At 53.8% G+C, this 23,998-nt stretch overlaps 1 protein-coding gene across 7 annotated transcripts in view; it reads right to left on the reverse strand.

Annotated features, from left to right (window-relative positions):
* The window catches only part of LOC144736275 (phospholipid-transporting ATPase IA-like), a 188,574-nt gene that overhangs the window by 102,434 nt on the left and 62,142 nt on the right, over nucleotides 1–23,998 (reverse strand). For all 7 annotated transcript variants that reach the window (XR_013588747.1, XM_078618906.1, XM_078618908.1 and 4 more), the window contains 6 exons: nucleotides 18,207–18,306; nucleotides 15,615–15,713; nucleotides 9,965–10,010; nucleotides 9,179–9,219; nucleotides 1,405–1,478; nucleotides 350–419 (listed from right to left, as the gene is read on the reverse strand). Coding sequence is in view for 6 of the 7 variants with exons in the window: in XM_078618906.1 (XP_078475032.1) it covers nucleotides 350–419; nucleotides 1,405–1,478; nucleotides 9,179–9,219; nucleotides 9,965–10,010; nucleotides 15,615–15,713; nucleotides 18,207–18,306 (430 nt within the window). In the remaining variant the exon portion in view is untranslated. The remainder of the gene's footprint in view (nucleotides 1–349; nucleotides 420–1,404; nucleotides 1,479–9,178; nucleotides 9,220–9,964; nucleotides 10,011–15,614; nucleotides 15,714–18,206; nucleotides 18,307–23,998) is intronic.

Genomic DNA, 23,998 nt, shown 5'->3' on the forward strand with positions numbered 1-23,998 from the left:
CTGGGTGGCTCAAAGGTCTTGAGCGATACCACTGAGAACCTGGGTTCGACTCCAGACTTCAGCCGTCTACGAGTAGTAACGAGTCCGCCACCAACCCAGGCTCCGACCTCAACGCCGGGCTAAAAACAGCCGTGCCTGTATGGACACGACCCTGCCTCCCTCGACACAATCAGAATCAGCGAGGCCACGGTGGCGGGTGGCCACAGCAGAGCGGCGACACCACGCGCACGCACGGATGTGCAACACAAGCTTTGCGGCAACGCTTCAGCGGAGGCGCAGCCCCACGGTTTTCCGTGGGCTGATCTGTGGGTGCACCGCTGGGTTTTACGCGGTGCGCTGCGACGGGTACCTGTCTGATTTTGAGGTTGGTTTCTCCGTCCAAGCTCGAGGTTTCGATGTAGCACATCCCTTGAGGCTCACTGCGCCAGACGACGTCACCACACCGACACAGCGAGACAAATTAACCAAACGCTCGACACGCGTTCACCAGGAACACGGTGACCTTTCAAGGAGAAAAAAACAACCGTACTCGACATCATGTGTTCAGAATGCGGCTCGCTTCACCGCAGCGCTGCAGCGATTAGCTCCGTCGTCCCCTGGCCACAGAGTGCTGCCGGGAGCTGCCAGGAAACGAACAAAAACCTTCCCCAGCTGCGCTCTCTGGCAGCGCCACGCCGCTCAAACGCACACGCTCCTATCAATCCCGGGGCCTAATGGGCCGCCCAATGTGTCAACCGTTAACTAACCCTGGCGGCCACACCTCCACCGATCTTAGGCGCTGCGTTACCCGGCCTCCCCTAAGCGCTGCGCTACGCTCTTGAAACTCTCTCCACGCACTGCGCTTCGACAAGCGAAGAGGTGCGTGCGTGCTCCGTAAGCATGAGATTTTATATGAACGTACGCTTGGATCGATTGTTGCGTACCGACTGCTGATGGCAATGATGCCGATGATGGTGTCGCCAATAACGATGAGAGTGATGCTGATGACTAGGACGACGGTAACCGCGGGGATGGCGATGTTGATGCGGCCACCAAAATCGACACACGCTCAACCATGTCTACGATGGTGATGATGATCATATCCACGTACGGCTCTTGTGTCAATCCACGGCTGAACGAGGGCCTCCCGACGCTATTGGGGTTCGAAGACAAAACTTAATTGTGCGAGTTCAGCGTTTGTTCAGTGAATGTGGGGGGGGGCATAGACGTACAGAACAACAATGGATTCTGCCATTCTGCCGTCTGCTGCTGACGTCGCCCCGCGACCTGTAGCGCCTGCTCTACGCGTGGTGGTCACCCATCCGAGCACTGCCCAGGCCCAAACACCGCTTAGCTTCCGAGACGCGACGAGACCGGCCGAATGGATCGCCGTGGTGACCGTGACGCAGCGGCTCCCTCTGTCACCTGGAGGAGAGGAGGATGAGGTCCGCCGGCAGGTGCTGCCCATTGGTGACCTTGACGAGGTCGCCCACCGCCACCTGGAGGGAGGCAGGGAGGCAGGGAGGGAGGCTGTCGTGATGCCCACGGAGTGAGCTGAGGCTGTGAGGCTGCTCAGCGTGCGGTCCGCAGGGACTGCAGCCCACAGTTTTGTATATTGAGGGCCACCCTTAACATATAATAAACATGGTGCCTAGGAGATGTTAACTACTTTGCTTGGTATACAGGAGGTCGTCGGTTCGATCTCGACACTGTCGCCCACTGTATATTTGAATTTCGATTTAAAGCTTTCGTGACTGCAGGGATTCATCTTCTTGGTTCTTTCGGTAAAGTCACGTAGAAGGGAAGTAATAAAATAATAAAAAAAAATAATAAATTGTTTTATTATGTTTTATTTTTATTATTTTATTACTTCCCTTCTACGTGACTTTACCGAAAGAACCAAGAAGATGTATATTTGAAGTATGCGTGTTTCTCTCTCTCCCCTTGATCGCGTGGATTTTTCTCCGAGTCCTCCAGGGTTTCCCCTCCTAATTTAGAAACATCACGCGCTTAAAAATATTTGGCTTCCAGAAATTTTCCAGGTGATGATCAGCCACTTTGCTGAGCTATCATTCGTGGCCAGGTCGCTTCAGAAAATAGCTACAGAGCTCAGTTGGGCCTTACCTGGTGAAATAAAAAGTTGAGTTTAGTTTCAGGAGAACAAACGGACTGCTTGACAATGGTGGGGACTGCGCCCTGTGGGTTTCACGTGGTGGAGGCTTCACGACTGGTATCTCCGATTTGTCACGTGGTGAACAGCAGTGCAGATTTATTACTGCTCTGGCAGCGCCACCGAGGTGCTAGCACAGAGCGATCTGAGGGGAGCGATCCACGCACCCCATACCAGAACCCTCCATAGGCGGTGAAACCAACGCCTTAGCTGGGTGGACTCAGGCCGTGGGGCATTTAAGAAACTTGCCACCGCTGTTTCAGGCATCGAAGCGGGTGACCTGTGGATTGTGAGTTTCGGTGCGCTGCGAAACGTGCCACCGCTACTGTGGCAGCATTACGATGACGACGATGATAACGATGACAACGATGATGATGACGACGATGATGGCAATAATGACAATGACGATGTTGACGACAATGATGATGACAACGATGATGACGATGATGACAATAACGACAACGATGATGACGACGGCGACAATGATGATGACGATGACAACAATGATGACGATGACAATGATGATGACGATGTACCGGTGGAAACAGCCACGCACGGCCGTGCGAGTTAATCCGCACCGTTGTAGGACAGAAGGTTTCGATAGAACCCGATCCGAGGTGTGCGTGTCCAATGTAATTGTCATCCATTAGCCAGGCCACATACATTAAAACTTAATGTCGCTAATTCCCCCCCCCCGCCCCCATTGAAAGGGGAGTCGTCAGGTGCGCCCGACCGCGCGGAACGGCGGAGCGTGTCGGTGCGCAGCGTCACGCGATCAGCTGCCTGACAAAGCACAAAGAATCCCCCCCCCATCACCCCAACCACTACCACCCGTTTAGCTGTCTGTAGGGGGCAAGTGCTGTCTGTAATTGGCAGGGTTGTCATCTATTCGAGGTACTGCAAACCCCGGTCGCTTCACTGTCTCTTTCCGTTCCTCCTCCTCTCTCTCCTAGCCCCCCCCCCTCCTCTTCACTGGAATACACTGCCCTTGCACGTCAATAACCCTCTCGTACTGCCTTCCACTCCTCTCTTAAAACCCACTTATTATCTCTTGCCCCACCCTTCCTTCTCCCCTTGTTGTCTTCCCCACTCGTACTAACGCCTCCTTCCCTGTCCCCAACTCCCCATGGCCACCCATCATCAATCCACTCATCCCATTTTTATCTTCTTATATTTCACGCAATGTCACCACCACCACCACGAATCCCATCCCACTCGCCTCGTTTAATCTCGCCAACCATCTTATATCACAGTTAGTTCACCGTACCGCGCCTTAGTTAAGGCGCTGTATAAATGTATTATAAGAGAGGGAGAACGTGGCACGATGAGGCGAGAGAACTACGGGTGCCTTGGAGGGCAAACTGTGTCATCATTATTATTACTACGACTACTACTGGTACACCAGTGACAAATCCCAGGATATTTAAAGAGCCGTCTTCTTCATGTCGTACATCTGCTGATGCAGATACAGAGCAACGACTACATTCTCACATTCAGGAGGTGAAGCCAGATAACCGTGCCAGGAGCAAACGGAGTGTATCATCGCCGCGATGTCCCCTTCTTCGTATTTGTGGGTCGGAGCGTCGCGTCGTTGTACGTCGTGCGGTCTGTTCTGGATGACCTCAACCGCACGCTACTGGACAGTTTGTAATTTTACATTTGCGGATCATCAGGATATCCGCCTGCTGCCACAGTTTGTGCAGTAAATGTGGTTTAGGGTGGACCATGAGCAGCTTAGGGGAACATCCAACCAGGACGTTTAAAGTTCCGGGAAGACTTAAAGAGATTTACCAGCACAGCAGCTGCCTCGAGGAGATATACACACCGTGCCTGTGAGGCTTGCATGGTGAGGGAGGTAGTGGTAGCAGGGATATACACACCGTGCCTGTGAGGCCTGCATGGTGAGGGAGGTAGTGGTAGCAGGGATATACACACCGTGCCTGTGAGGCCTGCATGGTGAGGGAGGTAGTGGTAGCAGGGATATACACACTGTGCCTGTGAGGCCGGCATAGTGAGTGAGGGAGGTAGTGGTAGCAGGGATATACACACCGTGCCTGTGAGGCTGGCATGGTGAGGGAGGTAGTGGTAGCAGGGATATACACACTGTGCCTGTGAGGCCGGCATGGTGAGTGAGGGAGGTAGTGGTAGCAGGGATATACACACCGTGCCTGTGAGGACGGCATGGTGAGTGAGGGAGGTAGTGGTAGCAGGGATATACACACCGTGCCTGTGAGGACGGCATGGTGAGTGAGGGAGGTAGTGGTAGCAGGGATATACACACCGTGCCTGTGAGGCCAGCATGGTGAGGGAGGTAGTGGTAGCAGGGATATACACACCGTGCCTGTGAGGGCAGTGCAACCCTCTGTGTTCGAGAACGGCCCGTAGGAGTGGATATGACAGAGCTACTTCTGAGATCCCTTCTTCTTCAAGTGATCTCTGGACCGCACGGTACAGGGCAGTACTTTTCCACCCGCTCAGCCACATGAATGTAATGCTCGTTGTGTGACCATCAAACCGGTATCTTTTTATTCTCAGAGGTCGAATTTAGCCAGATTTAAGAGCACGACCAAATTCTACACAATGGGTTTTTATTTTTTGTACAGTCACCGGTGACCGTGACAAGACCCATCGACTCGTTGAGAACTCGGTTTGGCAGAAAGCCTGGGTTCAAACCCGGGATCTTAGCCGTGCCGGCTTGCTAAACACCGGTCGATGGATCGTTTGTCTTCGCCAACAAACCACACGACGCGCGCAATCTACCCGCCGTTCCCTCATCGATCGACGACTGAAGGGAGTGCGACTGCAGAAGCGTCGTAAATGTTGGCACGGGGGACGATCGTCGTGGGGCCCTGTTATCGTGCGACGTCGTAGTACGACGCCCCGAACGACGTGGCCTTAAGGTCAACGGTGCATTGCTGCACGCGTGCGATAACGGAGCGCGTCTGTTGACTTTGATTCGCAAAGAAGTGGCGCGGTTTACGAGTTTACTGCCAGCAATGTTCCGAGGCGATGGCAGCTGACGTGCGCAAATTTTTTTATTTCTGCGGAGGCAATATAATCGCAGGCGGAGTCGGAGCCGCGGCGCCACGGACTGCGGGCTGGGGCAGAGGCCACCCGTGGCCTATTGGAGCGAGAGGGTGGCCCTCGAAACTTATCGGCAGTGGAAAAGGAAGGCGTAGGAGCAGCCCCCCAAGCGCTTCGCTCTCGCCACGGCTGTGGGAAGGGCCTTCACCAGAGGGAGCTGTGCAGAGCTCCTCTCCACGGCTGGGCAGGCATCTCGGTCGAGGTGGGAGTAGCCACTTTTGACCCCACCGCACGCGTGCCCAATTATACCGCTGGGAGCTGGTGGTGGAGGCGGGAATTAAGGACATTGCCCTAGGCGTTTCAGCGGCGTGCCCCCCATCATCCAACAGCGGACTGAGCAAAAGAGCCGTACACACGGGGCTCCACGGTGGCTAGGAGATGTTAACTCCCTCGCCTGGTACGCAGGTCGTGGGTTCGATCCCGACCCTGACGCCTGCTGCTGCATATTTGGAGTTTGTGTGTCTCTCTCCCCGTGCTCCGGGTTTTCCTTCCACGTTTAGAATCGTGCGTTTAGAGTATTTGGCTGTTATACATTTCAACACAATAAGCCACTCCGTTGAGCTGTCATTTGTGACGGCCAGGTCGCTTCTGAGAAAGAGTTACGTAGCTCAGCGGGTCCTCACCTAGTACAAATAAATAAATAGTTTGTGCGTTTTTAATAGTTTATACACGGCCGTAACCCAAGGGGGCTCGGTGGGTGCACTGTGGGAGTCTGAACGCACGGTTTTGTCTCGTGGCGATTCAGGAACTTTGTAACTTGACCCAGTGGGGAAACGCGACGACGAGGTCGGCCCACAGCGGACGAGACGGCGGCGTCAAGCAGCGAGGCGGTTGACATCTCCTAGCCGCCGTGATGCCCCCTACCGCTGACTTCCCACAAAACGGTACTAATTTTAGAAACCCCGAGGGACTGAGGAGGCCTTAAGTGGAGGTGATGTGGGTGAGTGAGGCGAGTGAGGTGAGGTGAGTGAGTGGGGTGAGGTGAGTGAGGTGAGTGAGGTGAGGTGAGTGAGGTGAGGTGAGTGGTGAGGTGAGTGTGGTGAGTGAGGTGAGTGAGGTGAGTGAGGTGAGTGAAGTGAGTGAGGTGAGTGAAGTGAGTGAGGTGAGGTGAGTGGGATGAGTCAGGTGAGTGAGATGAGTGAGGTGAGTGGGGTGAGTGAGGTGAGTGGTGAGGTGAGGTGAGTGAGGTGAGTGAGGTGAGTGGTGAGGTGAGTGAGGTGAGTGGTGAGGTGAGTGAGGTGAGTGGTGAGGTGAGTGGAGTGAGGTGAGGTGAGTGAGGTGAGGTGAGTGGTGAGGTGAGTGAGGTGAGGTGAGGTGAGTGGGGTGAGGTGAGGTGAGGTGAGTGAGGTGAGTGGGGCGAGTGAGGTGAGTGGTGAAGTGAGTAGTGAGGTGAGGTGAGTGGTGAGGTGAGTGGTGAGGTGAGTGGGGTGAGGTGAGTGGGGTGAGGTGAGGTGAGTGGGGTGAGGTGAATGGTGAGGTGAGTGAGTGAGGTGAGTGAGGTGAGTGGGGTGAGGTGAGTGAGGTGAGTGGGGCGAGTGAGGTGAGTGGTGAAGTGAGTAGTGAGGTGAGGTGAGTGGGGTGAGGTGAGTGAGGTGAGGTGAGTGAGTGAGGTGAGTGGGGTGAGGTGAGTGAGGTGAGGTGAGTGAGTAAGGTGAGTGGGGTGAGGTGAGTGAGGTGAGTGAGGTGAGGTGAGTGAGGTGAGGTGAGGTGAGTGAGGTGAGTGAGTGAGGTGAGTGAGGTGAGTGGGGTGAGTGAGTGAGGTGAGTGAGGTGAGTGAGGTGAGTGAGGTGAGGTGAGTGGGGTGAGGTGAGTGAGGTGAGTGGGGCGAGTGAGGTGAGTGGTGAAGTGAGTGGTGAGGTGAGGTGAGTGAGGTGAGGTGAGTGGTGAGGTGAGTGAGGCGAGTGGAGTGAGGTGAGTGAGGTGAGTGAGGTGAGGTGATTGAGGTGAGGTGAGTGGTGAGGTGAGTGAGGTGAGTGAGTGAGGTGAGTGAGGTGAGTGAGGTGAGTGAGGTGAGGTGAGTGGGGTGAGGTGAGTGAGGTGAGTGGGGCGAGTGAGGTGAGTGGTGAAGTGAGTGGTGAGGTGAGGTGAGTGAGGTGAGGTGAGTGGTGAGGTGAGTGAGGTGAGTGGGGTGAGGTGAGTGAGGTGAGTGGGGTGAGTGAGTGAGGTGAGTGAGGTGAGGTGATTGAGGTGAGGTGAGTGGTGAGGTGAGTGAGGTGAGTGAGGTGAGTGAGTGAGGTGAGTGAGTGAGGTGAGTGAGGTGAGTGAGGTGAGGTGAGTGAGGTGAGTGAGGTGAGGTGAGTGAGGTGAGGTGAGTGAGGTGAGTGAGCTGAGTGAGTGAGGTGAGTGAGGTGAGTGAGGTGAGTGAGTGAGTGAGGTGAGTGAGGTGAGTGAGTGAGGTGAGTGAGGTGAGTGGGGTGAGTGTGGTGAGTGAGGTGAGTGGTGAGTGAGGTGAGTGAGTTGAGTGGTGAGGTGAGTGAGGTGAGTGAGGTGAGTGAGGTGAGTGTGGTGAGTGAGGTGAGTGAGGTGAGTGAGGTGAGTGGGGTGAGTGTGGTGAGTGAGGTGAGTGAGGTGAGTGAGGTGAGTGAGGTGAGTGGGGTGAGTGTGGTGAGTGAGGTGAGTGAGGTGAGTGAGGTGAGTGTGGTGAGTGAGGTGAGTGGTGAGTGAGGTGAGTGAGTGAGGTCATTGAGGCGAGTGAGGTTCAAGTTCATTTATTAGGTAGAGCCCTGTGAGCCATTCGGCTTTTGAATCGGGTGCAACCGCAACAAACAAAAACATGAACAAAAAAACATCTTAAAGTGAATATGTGAGGTGAGGTGAGTGAGTTGAGTGAGGTGAGGTGAGTGAGGTGAGTGTGGTGAGGTGAGTGAGGTGAGTGAGGTGAGTGGTGAGTGAGGTGAGTGAGGTGAGTGAGTGAGGTGAGTGAGGTGAGTGGGGTGAGTGTGGTGAGTGAGGTGAGTGGTGAGTGAGGTGAGTGAGTTGAGTGGTGAGGTGAGTGAGGTGAGTGAGGTGAGTGAGGTGAGTGTGGTGAGTGAGGTGAGTGAGGTGAGTGAGGTGAGTGGGGTGAGTGTGGTGAGTGAGGTGAGTGAGGTGAGTGAGGTGAGTGAGGTGAGTGGGGTGAGTGTGGTGAGTGAGGTGAGTGAGGTGAGTGAGGTGAGTGTGGTGAGTGAGGTGAGTGGTGAGTGAGGTGAGTGAGTGAGGTCATTGAGGCGAGTGAGGTTCAAGTTCATTTATTAGGTAGAGCCCTGTGAGCCATTCGGCTTTTGAATCGGGTGCAACCGCAACAAACAAAAACATGAACAAAAAAACATCTTAAAGTGAATATGTGAGGTGAGGTGAGTGAGTTGAGTGAGGTGAGGTGAGTGAGGTGAGTGTGGTGAGGTGAGTGAGGTGAGTGAGGTGAGTGGTGAGTGAGGTGATTGAGGCGAGTGAGGTGAGGTGAGTGAGTTGAGTGAGGTGAGGCGAGTGAGGTGAGTGGGGTGAGGTGAGTGAGGTGAGATGAGTGAGTTGAGGTGAGGTGAGTGAGGTGAGTGAGGTGAGTGAGGTGAGGTGAGGTGAGGTGAGTGAGGTGAGGTGAGTGAGTTGAGTGAGGTGAGTGAGGTGAGTGAGGTGAGGTGAGTGAGGTGAGGTGAGTGAGGTGAGTGAGGTGAGTGAGGTGAGGTGAGTGAGGTGAGTGAGGTGAGGTGAGTGAGGTGAGTGGGGTGAGTGAGGTGAGTGAGGTGAGGTGAGTGAGGTGAGTGGGGTGAGGTGAGTGAGGTGAGTGGGGTGAGTGTGGTGAGTGAGGTGAGTGAGGTGAGGTGAGTGGGGTGAGTGAGGTGAGTGGGGTGAGTGAGGTGAGTGGGGTGAGTGTGGTGAGTGAGGTGAGTGAGGTGAGGTGAGTGTGGTGAGTGAGGTGAGGTGAGTGAGGTGAGGTGAGGCGAGGTGAGTGAGGTGAGGTGAGGCGGCCACCTCTTTCCAGTGGATGCTCTCCCAACTTCCGTTCTTCAGCACTGTGAGGAGGACGGCAAAGGCAGCTTCGATTAGCACCGTTGGCTACGCATGGTACGGAGGAAGATGGCGTGCGTGTGGCTTTTGATGGCGTGCGTGCGTTTGATGGCGTGCGTGTGGTGTTTGATGATGTGCGTGCGTTTGATGGCGTGCGTGCGCACACCATCAGCTTCCCTTCCGAATTTCGTTGATGACGTGCGTGTGTGCACATGATCACAACGAAACGGGAAGAATAACTAAAATAGAATAACTTTATCGGTACCGAGGCGTGCGGCAGAGATTGCCGCCGGCTATCGGAGAGTGCGGCGATCACGTCGCCGTGATTCTCCGCGGTGAGTAACAACGTCTTTAAAACAGCAGCGCTGCCGCTACGCCTCTCACAGTCAAATGAACGCCGAGCCGCTTGCGCGTGCCGGGATTCAGCGGTGAACGGGGGACACCCCCCACCCTGCGACTCGCAGTACGCCCCGGAACGGGGAAGGGTTAGTGTAAATATATAATCGTTTTGACTGTCGTGCGATGAACGAGCGAGTGGGACAGCACCGCTCTCTGCCACGTGCGGACCGGGAAGGTCACTGGATGGGATCTCGGAGGTAGCTCTGTGATATCCGCATCCTTCTCCGACACGAAGGAGCGCTGCACCGCTCGGAGAGATTTTCCGAGCGGATTCTCACCGAGAGCACAATTGAGATCAAATTTGGAAAACTGTTGATCTGGTGTCCACGTGGTACAACTGTGTGGCCTTACCCAGAGTCCTTTTCCTGTTCACCGTGCTGTCAGCCGAGTGTCGCTTCTGTTGAACACAAACAAGATGCACGAGGTCATCGGCAGCTCCCTCATCATCTCGAGCCATGGTCTATCCACTGCTGTCCCCCCCCCCCACACCGCAATCGCTCTTCGCGTTCGCTCCACCTCATGCACACACAACACAAACATCATCGTCGTCATCGTCGTCTTTATCGTCATCAAAATCCACCTCGGCAGGGCTGCTCGCAGATCTCCCTGATCGTCATCGGCAGCTTTGATCAATCCACTGCTGGATGAAGGCCTCCCCCACCAAGTCGCCGCCCTTCGACACACGAATCCGCGATGCCACAATCCGCCCAGCGCGAGCACACGAGCCGACGTCGTCGCTCCGTTTCCGCGGTAGACGTCTCTTGGGGGCGCTTTCCCTCTGTTGGCTGCCACTCGGCCGCATCTCTCCCCCAGTGCCCGTCGCTTCGGCTAGCCGTGGGTGCTGCCCGGGCACTGCACTGTGACTGTGCCACCCAGCCAGAGAACAGGGCAAGTTTTAATTTTTTCCCAAGTTTTATTTCAATGACACGATCATTGTGGAACTCTCCCACGGCAGTGCATCATCACTCTGTGCATTCGAGAACGGCCCACAGAAGCAGATGTCAGAGCACTGCTTCTGAGATGCTTTCAAGCGAAACACGAGCGGACCCAATGCTTTCCCACACGCCCTGCTGCAGAGAAACATCTCCGAGTTCATCACCGGCATCGATTCAAGTAAGCCTCATCATGCTCATGAGACACTGTATGACGAAACCAGTCCAGAGATGTGCTTGTCTAGAAACAATGCTGCTGAAATGATGCGCTCCCAGAAGGCCATGCGGCTAATCGGTTGTGCGAGAATTACGTGTATATTGTGTTACGTGGCAACACAAATAATATGTGAAGGGCCGTTTCGTCTGCTCATTCGTCTTTTTCAGAGAAATGGTTCATCACACAGATCCAAAACCAATATTTTTCATTCTGAAAGCTGAAATGTTGCCACATTAAGTGAATCAAAATATCAAATGTAACGTGAAGTTGTTCCACGAAAACCCCATTTAATCACGGGCGGTCGAGACTCGGATGCCAACTCAGGGCCTCAGCGTCGCTGGTTCGGCGCTCCGAACCACGACGTGACAAGAGCCGAGGGAAATACAGTGAGCAACGCGCCAGCGCCGTGATTTACACGGCGAGAATGGGAACACATACGCCTGCCACGAACGATCGTTGGCTCCAGGCAAAGTACAAGGTAATAATAATAAATAAACTCTACAACGGTTATTTATTTCTCTCAATATTCTCACCCTCCATCACCCCCCCCTCGACTCTCACCCACAAACCCCACCAATCGGGCTCGGCAACACAAAATAAAAACGGTTCCCGTGACAACAGCGCGTTGCGGCGTGGGGAGGGTTGCCGTAACGACCGGGCCTTTCCGGCGCCGCCCGCAGCCTCTTTTGTCCCGGGCTCGCAGGTGCCGGATAGCGCCCGGAGATTAGCCTCGACGCCGCACGCCGCGCGTGGCGGCCCGGCGCGTCATTATCGGCGTCGCACAAAGAGCAGGCGCGGGGCAATTAGCGGATCAGAATTAAAATTTAACGCTCGCCAGAAAGCGGGCCGCGCGCGGGCCGAGCTATTGTTCCCGATTTACGCGAAATGCCTCGGCGTGCCCCCCACGGGACAGGACAAACGGAACGAGTGGCGCAGCAGCTGTAGACGCCGCTTACAAACAGCAACGTCGCAGGAGGGACGAGGCGGCGCGGCCGACGCGCCGGTGACTCTCACGGAGTGAATGAAAGGAGGCCACGGACAGAGGCAGTGCAGTGGAGCCGGAGGCCCTTCATTAACGTAGTGATGAAGATGAAACCAGTCTGATGATGAAACCAGCTGAGACCATAGTGAGTGGTGTGTAGCTGAGTCACAGCGAGTGTAGCTGAGTCACAGTGAGTGTAGCTGAGTCACAGTGAGTGTAGCTGAGACCACAGTGAGTGTAGCTGAGACCACAGTGTGTGTAGCTGAGTCAGAGTGAGTGGTGTGTAGCTGAGTCACAGTGAGTGTAGCTGAGTCACAGTGAGTGTAGCTGAGACACAGTGAGTGTAGCTGAGACACAGTGCGTATAGCTGAGACCACAGTGAGTGTAGCTGAGTCACAGTGAGTGTAGCTGAGTCACAGTGAGTGTAGCTGAGACCACAGTGAGTGTAACTGAGTCACAGTGAGTGTAGCTGAGTCACAGTGAGTGTAGCTGAGACACAGTGAGTGTAGTTGAGTCACAGTGAGTGTAGCTGAGTCACAGTGAGTGTAGCTGAGTCACAGTGAGTAGCTGAGTCACAGTGAGTGTAGCTGAGTCACAGTGAGTGGTGTGTAGCTGAGTCACAGTGAGTGTAGCTGAGACCACAGTGAGTGTAACTGAGTCACAGTGAGTGTAGCTGAGTCACAGTGAGTGTAGCTGAGACCACAGTGAGTGGTGTGTAGCTGAGTCACAGTGAGTGTAGCTGAGACCACAGTGAGTGTAGCTGAGTCACAGTGAGTGTTGTGTAGCTGAGTCACAGTGAGTGTAGCTGAGTCACAGTGAGTGTAGCTGAGACCACAGTGAGTGGTGTGTAGCTGAGTCAACGTGAGTGTAGCTGAGACCACAGTGAGTGTAGCTGAGTCACAGTGAGTGGTGTGTAGCTGAGTCACAGCGAGTGTAGCTGAGTCACAGTGAGTGTAGCAGAGACCACAGTGAGTGTAGCTGAGTCACAGTGAGTGTAGCTGAGACCACAGTGAGTGTAGCTGAGTCACAGTGAGTGTAGCTGAGTCACAGTGAGTGTAGCTGAGACCACAGTGAGTGTTGTGTAGCTGAGTCACAGTGAGTGTAGCTGAGTCACAGTGAGTGTAGCTGAGTCACAGTGAGTGTAGCTGAGTCACAGTGAGTAGCTGAGACCACAGTGAGTGTTGTGTAGCTGAGTCACAGTGAGTGTAGCTGAGACCACAGTGAGTGTAGCTGAGACCACAGTGAGTGTAGCTGAGTCACAGTGAGTGTAGCTGAGACCACAGTGAGTGTAGCTGAGTCACAGTGAGTGTAGCTGAGTCACAGTGAGTGTAGCTGAGACACAGTGAGTGTAGCTGAGTCACAGTGAGTATAACTGAGTCACAGTGAGTGTAGCTGAGTCACAGTGAGTATAACTGAGTCACAGTGAGTGTAGCTGAGTCACAGTGAGTGTAGCTGAGACACAGTGAGTGTAGCTGAGACCATAGTGAGTGGTGTGTAGCTGAGTCACAGTGAGTGTAGCTGAGTCACAGTGAGTATAGCTGAGTCACAGTGAGTGTAGCTGAGTCACAGTGAGTAGCTGAGTCACAGTGAGTGTAGCTGAGACACAGTGAGTGTAGCTGAGTCACAGTGAGTGAAGCCGAGTCGAGTCACAGTGAGTGTAGCTGAGTCACAGTGAGTGTAGCTGAGTCACAGTGAGTGGTGTGTAGCTGAGTCCCCAAGGGGCACATTCCGTGCAGCGTGCGCCTAAACGACGTTGAAACATTGACACGCCCTGACGAGCAATCTACTTGCTGTGCTTATGAACACAGGTGCCTCAAAATTCGTTAAATCAACAATCGCTTTTAATCTACATTTTTTATTTATTTTAACATCGCAGCGCCTCCAGTGGCTGCAGGGGTCACATGCCCTCGTTACACGCAACGTACAATCACCGGTCGGCCCGCGGCACCAAAGCCGTGGTGCCGCCACCACTAAAGCCGTGGTACCGCCACCACGACCGCCGCCGCTGTCGATTCCGTGCCAAATCGGCACGTTAGCGAAACGCCGGACATCGTGGCAAGCGCCGCGATGCGTTTCCACAATGACGTTCGTCTTGGGGGGTCTTGTGTGTGGCACAGTCTGTCCCAGCCCAGTCACAAATACATCGAGACCCACAGACTCAAACTCACAGAGAGACTCGTAGACTTACATGAAGACCCATTAACTAGCACAGACCGGTTTGTGGTTAAACTGGGTGGCCTCAGCCCAGTCATGTTGTCACATGGGGAAATATGCCAAGTGATTTCGATTTTCAGCAAAACCGCAGGAATGTTGAAAAGCGACAAATATTTTGAGAATTTTGACAATTGGGTGGGTGGGTGGCTGGGTGCCTGAGTGGGTGAGTCGCTGTGTGGCTGAATGGCTGAGTGACTGAGTGACTGGGTGGGTAGGTTGGTGGCCGAGTGGCTGAGAGGTTCAGTGGCTGGGTGGGTGGGTGGCTGAGTGGGTGGGTAGGCCTCGGCAAGGTAAGGTAAAAGTTAAAAGGTAAAAACAACAAGCCTACCTTTACCCTACCTTTTACCTTACCAGAATGCAATCACTATACCCTTACCTTTTACCCTTTAGCAGGTAAGGTACAAGGTAAAAGGTAAAAAGCAACGAGCTTACCTTTACCCTACACTTTACCCTTACCCCATACAAATAACCCGATAACAGGGTAATTACTAGGGAACTACTACACATGAACAAGGTTTATAACGGTAAATGCTAGGTAGAGCGCTTTAATCATATAGAATATTCTCGATTATTCAAATGTTACACGCTTTCTTTTAACTCACTCTGTCGTTGTTGTCGTTATTGTTGTTGTATCCTCAAATCTTGAAACTCAATTTTTACCCACTTCCTAATGTGGTATCGACTGCAAACTTGGTATACTTAGGTCATACTGATGACAATACTATATTCTATCATAAAAAATTCATATATTTTTAAAAAAAATTTAAATGTTGTGTTTCGGCTTGGGTCTAATTGTCGACGCTCAACTGACGTTGGCTGTAAGTCACCACGGCCCCTTACGTTGTGGCAATCTTCGGGGCCACTTCCTGGAGTCGTGGAGTTTTGTCATTACTCGTACATTTCATAAAAGCGTGTTTTTAATCAAGTTTGTTTTAATATTACTTATTCAATGGAGGCCACGGACTGAGCCACGGAGCTTTTAGCGGTAAACAAGGTACCGTATTTACCGGGTAATACTTTGTGCTATCTTTACCCTACCGGGTAATTCTTCCGAGCTACCTTTACCCTACTCTTTACCTTACCCCTTGGCATGTCGACATCTTTACCCTTTACCTTTACCCTTTTACCCGGTAAAAAGGGTAAATTACCTTACCTTGCCGAGGCCTATGGGTGGGTGGGTGGCTGGGTAGGTTGGTGCCGAGTGGCTGAGAGGTTCAGTGGCTGGGTGGGTGGGTGGCTGAGTGGGTGGATGGCTGAGTGGATGAGTGGGTAGGTGGCTGAGTGGGTGGATGGCTGAGTGGATGAGTGGGTGAATGGCTGAGTGGGTGGGTGGCTGAGTGAGTGGGTGGGTAGGTGGGTGAGTGGGTAGGTGGCTGAGTGGATGAGTGGCTGAGTGGGTAGGTGGCTGAGTGGGTGGGTGGCTGAGTGGATGAGTGGGTGGATGGCTGAGTGGATGAGTGAGTAGGTGGCTGAGTGGGTGGATGGCTGGGTGGCTGAGTGGGTGGTTGCGATAATCACAGTGTAGAATTGTGGGTGGGCGACATGGTGACGACAAGGAACAAAGCAGACAAATAACGGAACAGATTCCACTTTCCGCGTCTCATCAGAACAACGAGCGCGCCCGCCAGTGGTTGCGTCCACGCCCAGGGGACTCACATAATCCTCGATGAGTTCTTTGATGGCGGCGAGTGTGAGGATGAAGATGAGAGGCACCAGGGTGGTGTAGCGTCCCGTGGGAGACACATCTGGGATTTGCTGGGGGGCGAGAGACGCGGACACGTCGGGACACGCAAAATACTGGCGAGCAGAGGGGCGCGCGATATCACACGCCGAGTACAGAACCCACCGTGGCGTTAACCGGGGTGGCAATCGGGACGGCCGCCAGGCTCCAACCGCACGCAACCACCCGCCCCCCCTCAACGTCCTGGGCCGGCGGGTTTGCTGAAGTGCCGTGGCATTGTTGCTTTTGTCAGCCGTACAGAGTCTCATCCGTTTATTTATTTACACCTCCACGGCCACAACGGGGCGGCACGATCAATGTCGATCGTTAATCCGGCTCAGCCACCCACGGAAACGGAAAGACGACGACGACGAGGGGGATGGAGAGAGGGAGGAGGAGGCCGGAGGCAATAGCGGCTCGTCTGGGTGATGGCAGGTGCTGCGCTTTCAGGCCCCGCCCTATAAACTACAGAGACCAAAACAAAAAAGCTGACAAAGGCAGTGGAACGGGCGCCACGAGGAGCGGGCGCTACGAGAGAGTGGGCAGGCGCTACAAGCAGCGGGTGGGCAGGCATGCGCTATGAGGATTGGGCGTGCCAAGAAGCGTGCGCTCTGAGGAGCGGGCGGGATCGAGAGGGCAGGCGGGGGCTATGAGGAGCGGCGGGCGAGCGGGCACTTGGGGAGTAAACTCAGTGGGGTTGTTTTGTTCAACCAAGAGCTGTGTGGCAACCCTCGCACACAGAGGGCTATCATGTTAGAACTACCCCCACCACGACTTCTACTCGGCAACAGCGGCGGCAGCAGCAGCAGCAGCGTGGTTCAGCAGCTCGGTTCCAGCGTCGAGGTGTGCTGCTGACCACGACCAGAGGGAGGGCTTCAGGAGAGAGCTCGTGTCGTTTTGTTGTTCCACCTCCATTGAAGGAGCGCAGACGACATTATTAGGAAGCCACTGGAGCTATTAGCAAGCCATGGATCTATTAGGAAGCCAGTGGGGCTTATGTACTTTAAATCTAGATTCAAAACTAATTTATGTAATACTGCTTTTTCTGTTTAGTTTGGTGCCCTTCCCACGCACCTCCTATTAGCAAAGTTGGCTACTACGGTGCGAAAGAAGTTTAACATACGTACTTACAGTGGTTAAGTATAAACTAAACGTAAAACTATTTTTATTCTACCAAATAAGGCCATAGTGTGGATTGCTTGTCTGTAATGTATATCTACGAGTCTCTTTGTATCCCCGAGCCTCTGTGTCAATGTATATCCGATGGGTCGCTATGCATCTCTATGGGTCTCTTTGTATCTCTATGGGTCGCTATGTATCTCTATGGGTCTCTATGTATCTCTATGGGTCGCTATGTATCTCTATGGGTCGCTATGTATCTCTATGGGTCGCTATGTATCTCTATGGGTCGCTATGTATCTCTATGCCTTTGTATGTTTCTCTATGTGAATAAATGACTCTGTACCCCTTTGAGCATTTGTCGGTATGAGTATCTCTGAGTTTGTTTTCATCTCTCGAGTCTATCGCTATGAGTGTCTGTGTCTCCATGTATCTCAATGGGTCTCAGTGTATCCCTATCTCTAGGGGTTTTAATCTATGGTCCATCGTTTGAATTGCATGGCCACGATCACACTACTGTGGCTCCTCTTTCATTTTACATTGTGTAGTGACACAGCGCCGACTGCTGTCCAGCAGCGGCAACTGCGGTGGACAGTGAGCGCACTGAGGAACTGGGGCAAGGGTCACGGAAGACTTCACAGGGAGGCCCCTGGAACCCTCTGGTGGGGTTCGAGAAGGGAGGTGTGGCCAGGGCGGAGCCGAGCCGCGCCGAGTAGAATAAAAGCAGCGGAGAACTCCGGGCGGCCGGTTCTGGGAGTGGACCCGTCTCGTCGTCGCCGCCGCCGTCGTCTTCGCCGTCTTCGCCCAATAATTGCGCGGCCGGACAGTGGTTGTCTGTCTCGGCCGACGCCGTCGGTGCACCGCAGTCAGGGTTGTGCCTAGGCAGGGCTGTACGGCAGCGTGGTCGAGACAGAGGAGGCCGGAGTTGGTGTAACGGGAAATAAAAAGAGAGAGAGATGGTGCCTCCTGCAACTACCTCGTCACCGACTGAGTGTGTGCGCCCCACACGCACGCACACCGAGGAGGAAACTGGACATTCATGAAAGAGATGTGCCTGCTGTTGATGTTCTGATGCGGATGATGGTGCCACCACCGATGTCTTTGACGAGGAGGAACGTCAAAGCCAGGATGTGCGATGTTTGGGTCTCCAATGAGATGTTTGACCTGCACGCCCGCCGTGGTGACAACAGGAGGGACGGGTCCGGGAGACCCTGCGGCTCCACTCCTCCGTTGCTCCGGTGTACAAGAGCTCAAACATAAAACTCCTGGCCAGGAACTAAACATTCAGCGACCCCACGACCTTCCCATGATCCGTCACAATTCGGGGACACAAGTCAATTTAACAACTCGATTCTGTCCGTAGAAGCACGGGGGGGGGGGGGGCGGTGAGGGCGACAGGTGTGCCTTACTTGCAGTAAGGCAATGAGTAGAAAGAAGGCATTGGCAGCTTTCCTGAATTGCTCGAACAGGAACCGTGGCAGGAACGTCACCACGTTGTACTTGGCGGTGCTGGGGGGTGGGGGAGAGAGAGACACGGGGGTGGAGACGCGTCGGTTATCTGGGTGGATCACTCCCCTTCCCCCATGCTTCCTCCGCGCTTCCCCCTCCCACGCTTCCCCCACACATCCCCAGTGCTTCTCCCACACTTCCCACGCGCTTCTTATTTCCGCAACCTTTAGCTAAATGGCGCTCGCCACGAGTGCGACGTTTACGCGGTGACCGCGCGGGGCCCTGCGGCGAGCCATCGAGAGGGCGTTTGTGCTTCAGGGCGCCGTCGCCGATCTGGTTAAACACAGAGGGCGTCAATGACGGCATTTTCCGTCGCCCGCGCTCCGATCTGTGTGCACTGGTCGCACCGATCTGCAAGTGTAAATGTTTAACTTTGGCCACCGGCTTTGTAAACAGGGCCACCCCCGGCATCCCACCCACCTATTTTTATTTCGAGGCAGCTGCAAGAAAACAGCGAGTTAGTAAAGCTACCGTCAACATTCTCCTGTTGCAGTTGTACGTCACGAGGCTCCACGAATAATTCAGGTGAACAAAAAATCCAACACCACTAATGGTCGATCACAATGCGTGCGGTTAACCTTCCTCGCACTCTGCACTCCTATCGTGTTTGTGTGCTGTGTGTGTTGTTGTGGTGTTCTTATCCACCCCCCCCCCATGCCCCTACTGGGCATCTGTGAAAGAGAGCTTTATAGCTCATTGGATTCCTCCAGTAAAAATACAGATTCTGATTAAGAAAGATAACAGGCAACGTTTCAGGCAATGGTTCTTCTTCACAGGACATGAATCATTATATAGGTGGGGAGTATCTATTTTATAAGGGTTGTACAATACTTTTAAACGCAGGTTCTCTTAAATTTGTATGCGTAAAAAATACATTGTGGGTGCAATTGTGATCATTAACAAATTCCGGTCTCGGAGAGGGATCTTAAGAACATGCCAGAAATAATTGTCTGTTCTTGACAGCCTTCGTTGCACCACGCTCGGGTGCGGAGTGGAAAAGTGAGGGATTGTGAGTCAAGGGAGGGTCAGGTGGCAGGGGCGGCCGCTCCATGCGGCCCCCCCAATGCCCTCTCGGCGTCCACGCTCGGGACCCCGCGCCAACGCATGGAAGGACGTTTCGGTTGAAGAAAAGTGCCTTCACAGAGGCGATCGGCTGCATCATCAGATACCACGACGCCTCGCAATCCTTCCTTTCTTCCGTCAGATCCCACAACCGTTGCAGAATCGACAGCCAACCAACCACCATGCTTGGCTCCACCTCTGGGAGCTCGGGCGAACGCCCCTCATCGGGCGATGCTCACGGAATACCACCACCCGGTGCCAGAGAACGACCACGGAATGCGAGGCCTCGGAGCTCGTCGTGTAAATCAAACACTGTGTTTCTAATGCTCGTGGCCGGCACAGGCGCCGTGCCAAGTGAAACGCCAACGGTCGTCACGACTTTAGTCCCGTGGCGGTCATCGTGGACTCAGGGTTGGGAGACGCAAAGAGGAAGGACGCGCGCACGAGACAACAGGTGAAAGCAACTGGGCTGGAGCAGGAGACACCGCTCGGAACGATGATCGTTGCCAACGGTCGAGAACTCGGCATGAAAGCGTGGTTGTTTTCTGCGGTTGCTTCCCGCGGTTGCTTCCCGCGGTTGCTTCGCGCGGGGGCCGGCCCCTCGCCGTCCGCGTAACTCGGGAGCCGCGTCGTCTTCGCCGCCCCTCGCACTCTCGACCTTGATTAATCTTCGCGAGGGTCCCGGGGTTTGTCGGAGCGCCATCAATAATTCACGGATGGCAAAAAATAAATAAATCGAATGTCACGAGGCTTTCAAATCGAGTGCCAACGTGGCATCCCCACTCCCGCTCAAGCCGACCGCCTTCAGGGCTGACATGGCCAAGGATAAAACAGATCACGATAATAATTTGCGAGGCTCTTCCAGGCTATCAGCACTTACCCTGAAATATGCATGAGGCACAGATATGGGGGGAGTGCACGGGCCAAGGGCTCGCTTTTTACGACGCTCGTAGAAAAGTTGATGCGCTTTGTCGACTTTTTTCTGGCTTTCCCCCGTGAGGTTACCTGACGCTGCGCAGTGGCGGTGGTGGCGGTGGTGGCGGTGGTAGCGGTGGCGTTGGTGGCGGTGGTGGTGCCGCACGCCACTGATCCAGAGCCATGGAGGAGAGGGTTGGCGGATCGTAGAGATTTGTGAAACTCACAAAGCTACTGTGTTGCTTCATTATTATTTTTGTGTCATGCCCAGGGCGCTAAGCGACGTTCCCGTCGCGCCTTGGAAGCGGAGCACGCTTGGCCTGCTCACGGCTCGGGATGGGAAAACTGCCTGGAAATGCCACAGAGGGGCTCTAGGCTGAGGGTGCGCACGAGGTGGCGGCACAACTAATGGGTTCATTGCCCGGGTGTGTGCGTGTGTGCATGCGTGTGTGTGTGCGTGCGTGCGTATGTGTGTGTGTGTATTTGTAAGCGTGTTTGTTTGCATGCATGCGTGTGTGTGTTCCATTCCCGTTCACGGTCAGCACCAGTGACGATTATCTGAACCGGTCGTGGGCCTCCCCTAGGTGGACTCAGCCTCAAATGAGTACCTGGAGTGGTGTGTAAACATCGCCACTGGGAGACAAAGGCGGCAGGCCGTGGTCCTGGCCACCCACCCCATTATGCACCGTGCCGGCCTTCATAGGTGCTGCTCGCCAACAGCACTTTCCCCAACAGCCAGTTAACGCTACACGGGGGACCTCTGTCTTTGAGCAGAGCTTCAGTGTTGTCCACCCCATAAACGTTAACGCCTGCCGTGAATAAAGTGTAAAGGTGCAGCCCCTGCAAATGCTCACTCAAACCAATGTTGCAGAAGGATCTTCACCAGAGGGACCCATAGAGAGAGGATGTGTTTGCCTACATCTTCAAGGTGGGCGTACCCACACTTTACCCCACCACACCAAGCGCCTGCGTGCGCTGCTGGGTGGACATAAGTAGGCGAGGGAGAACTTAAACTCAAAACTATTTTTAACTAACTCGGTGGGCTTTACCAGGTAAGGCCCACCGAGCAACCTGGCCACAAATGATCGCTCAACGAAGTGGCTTATCATGTAGAAATTGATAGCAGCCAAATACTGTAAATGCATGTTTCTAGTAAAAAACCGGAGAACCTGGAGAAAAATCCACATGACCACGGGGGAGAACACGCAAACTCCAAATATACAGCAGGCGTCAGAGTCGGGAACGACCTCCTGCATACCAGGCGAGGCAGTAACATTTCTTAGTCACTGTGATTTGGCCAACTTGCCCTGGTGTCCCATCAGCCGCGCCGGGATAGACGGAATCGAACCAGCGACCTCGGGATCGCGAGTGCAGTGCGCTCACCGCAGCGACAGCATCGGCTCAACATCAGGAGGGATTCTCACTCTGTGACATTGGTGACGAAGCCAGATCGCCTCATCCCAAGGACGATGCGTAATTGACAATCGCTGTTCGGCATCGGCAATAACGAAGAATCATCACTGAGTGTTCTTTGGTGGCATTTGTAGAATTATTCGAGCGCAAGGCTGTCACAAAAGGCACAATGTTTCACAGATGAGCATAATTTTATCAACTCGGGCTGTTGCCTGATGAAGCTGGTTGTTGTTGTAATTACCGGTGAAATGTCACGGTATTTAAATTGTAAATGTTGTAGTGGGTTTAGTCTCCAACACACAGCCGGTTTGCTGAACTAGTAACTAATTGGCACGTTCTGTTTACGTGACAAACCTTACCGACTGGCTGTGTCGGGTCGTGGGGTGGGTTTAATGACACACATCGATATTTACGCGACCTAACCCAAAATAAGTAATTTGCGAGTAATTCATTTTCACGTTTGGGAGGTTTGTACGGTGACGCCGACACGCGCAGCGCAGGTCTGTAAGTGCGGGACGACGTGTGGCCCGAATATTCCGAGGGGGGGTTGGGGGGCAACGTTCGTGGCATCTGCAGCAATGTTATCGTGTTATCGTGTTATCAGCGAGCCTCGTGCCGCCACTCGCCATCTGTTCTATGTTTGCGACAGGTGCCGGCAAACTGGCACCGCGTCAAACCCCGCGGCCTACGATCGGGCGGTGGTGGTGGTGGCGGTTGTGGTGGCGGCCGCTACGTTGCTGCTGCTGCACGTGTCCTGCCGTACTCCAGCGCTGTAGAGGCAGCAGCGAGGGTTGGTGGATCATATCGACGTTGAACTTCTTTTGCACCATACATAGTCAACCGTGCTAATCGGAGGTGCTGGGGAAGGATGAAAACTAAATGCAAAAGCCAGTTCTAAAGAAATGAGTTGTCAATCTAGATCATTTAAAAGTGCATAGCTCAGTGGTTTCCTAATATTGGAAAAGCAATCCAGACGGCTGCCAAAACGCATCTGAAAGCGCTCGATGCAGTGACCGTCTTTGTTAGATTTCTAGCCAAAAGCCGATTCGAGGATGACCGGAGTTCGAGTGATGAAGGTTTATGCGCCTTCAAGAGATCAGCGAGGTACCGTGGCTCATTTGTGGCAAGCACTTTGTGTGCAGCGAGCGCGGCCTGACAATGTGTCCATTCAGCAGCTAGAAGTCAAGGCAGCTCGGCACGGTCGGATCTTGCAGTACCCGTCACAACACGCGCCACAGTTGTGTGCACACTGCACAGTTGTGTGCTAATGTTTTTGTTTCGAGACGTCCCGTAGAGTAGTGAGCTGCAATAATCGCGACTTGTCGCCGATACTAGGCGACACGCCGCCGTGTTGGCTATCACGCAAACATTGCGAAACTCCCTTCCCGTGGGCATCGAGGTGCCATACCCTGGGTCACCAGGAGAAGTCTCAAGGCTCCTGTCTCCGGGGCCGCCTGGTGCCGCCGTGACTGTTTGGGTAACTCCGGAGCTTAGCGTGCGACAAGGAAGCGAGGCACCTGGTGAACACCCCATCGCAGCTCGACTGAGTCCACGGGGCCGTCCAGGATGGAGCATTCCAACATTTGATGTCTGTCAGCTTGACACCACGATTTGATGGTCGGTTTATGGGGCCTGTTTACTCGCTCAGGGAGTGGGTTGATGTTATTTTGTTTGTATTAAGTTTAACTTGTGTGTATACCGATGTAACGTTACGTATGTTTTAACGTGTCCATCTGTGAAGCGCTCTGTGACCATTTTTCTTGTGAAGGGCGCGACATTACATAATGTTTGATTGGTTGCCTTTTTCCATTGTGGGCCCGTGGTGGTCGGTTGAAATCAAAGAATGGATCGCCAATAACGTGCGTATCAAATCGCGTGCACGCGAGGACCTGGTAATTAATAACAGTGATTATGATGTCCATCGGTAAAGTTACGCATTTCATCCGTAGATCCCACCAATGCGACCCACCACCGTACATGCAAAGCAGGAGACACACATAACCTGCAGGGTACACGGCCAGGACTGGGCAGGGGTGAAGGCCGGTCTACAGAGGTGGATTCTCAAGACAGACGCAACAAGCACGAACGACTCGGATTTTCTGGTGAGCAAAGGCAAAGCGATGTTCCAAAGCGTGGCATCTGCGCAGTGGCAAATTCCCGACCACCCCAGGAACAGAGCCTTGACCTCGGAGTCCTTGGCAGATGGCAATCCGAAGATCTCAGGGACCTCGTTGGAGAGTGAAAACGGATCGGATCTTATAGCTGTTGCAGGGCTTACCCACAGCGTATGCACGCCGCACTG

This window comes from Lampetra planeri, chromosome 60 (genome assembly GCF_965212315.1).
Source record: "Lampetra planeri chromosome 60, kcLamPlan1.2.h2, whole genome shotgun sequence".
Taxonomy (NCBI): Eukaryota; Metazoa; Chordata; class Hyperoartia; order Petromyzontiformes; family Petromyzontidae; genus Lampetra; species Lampetra planeri.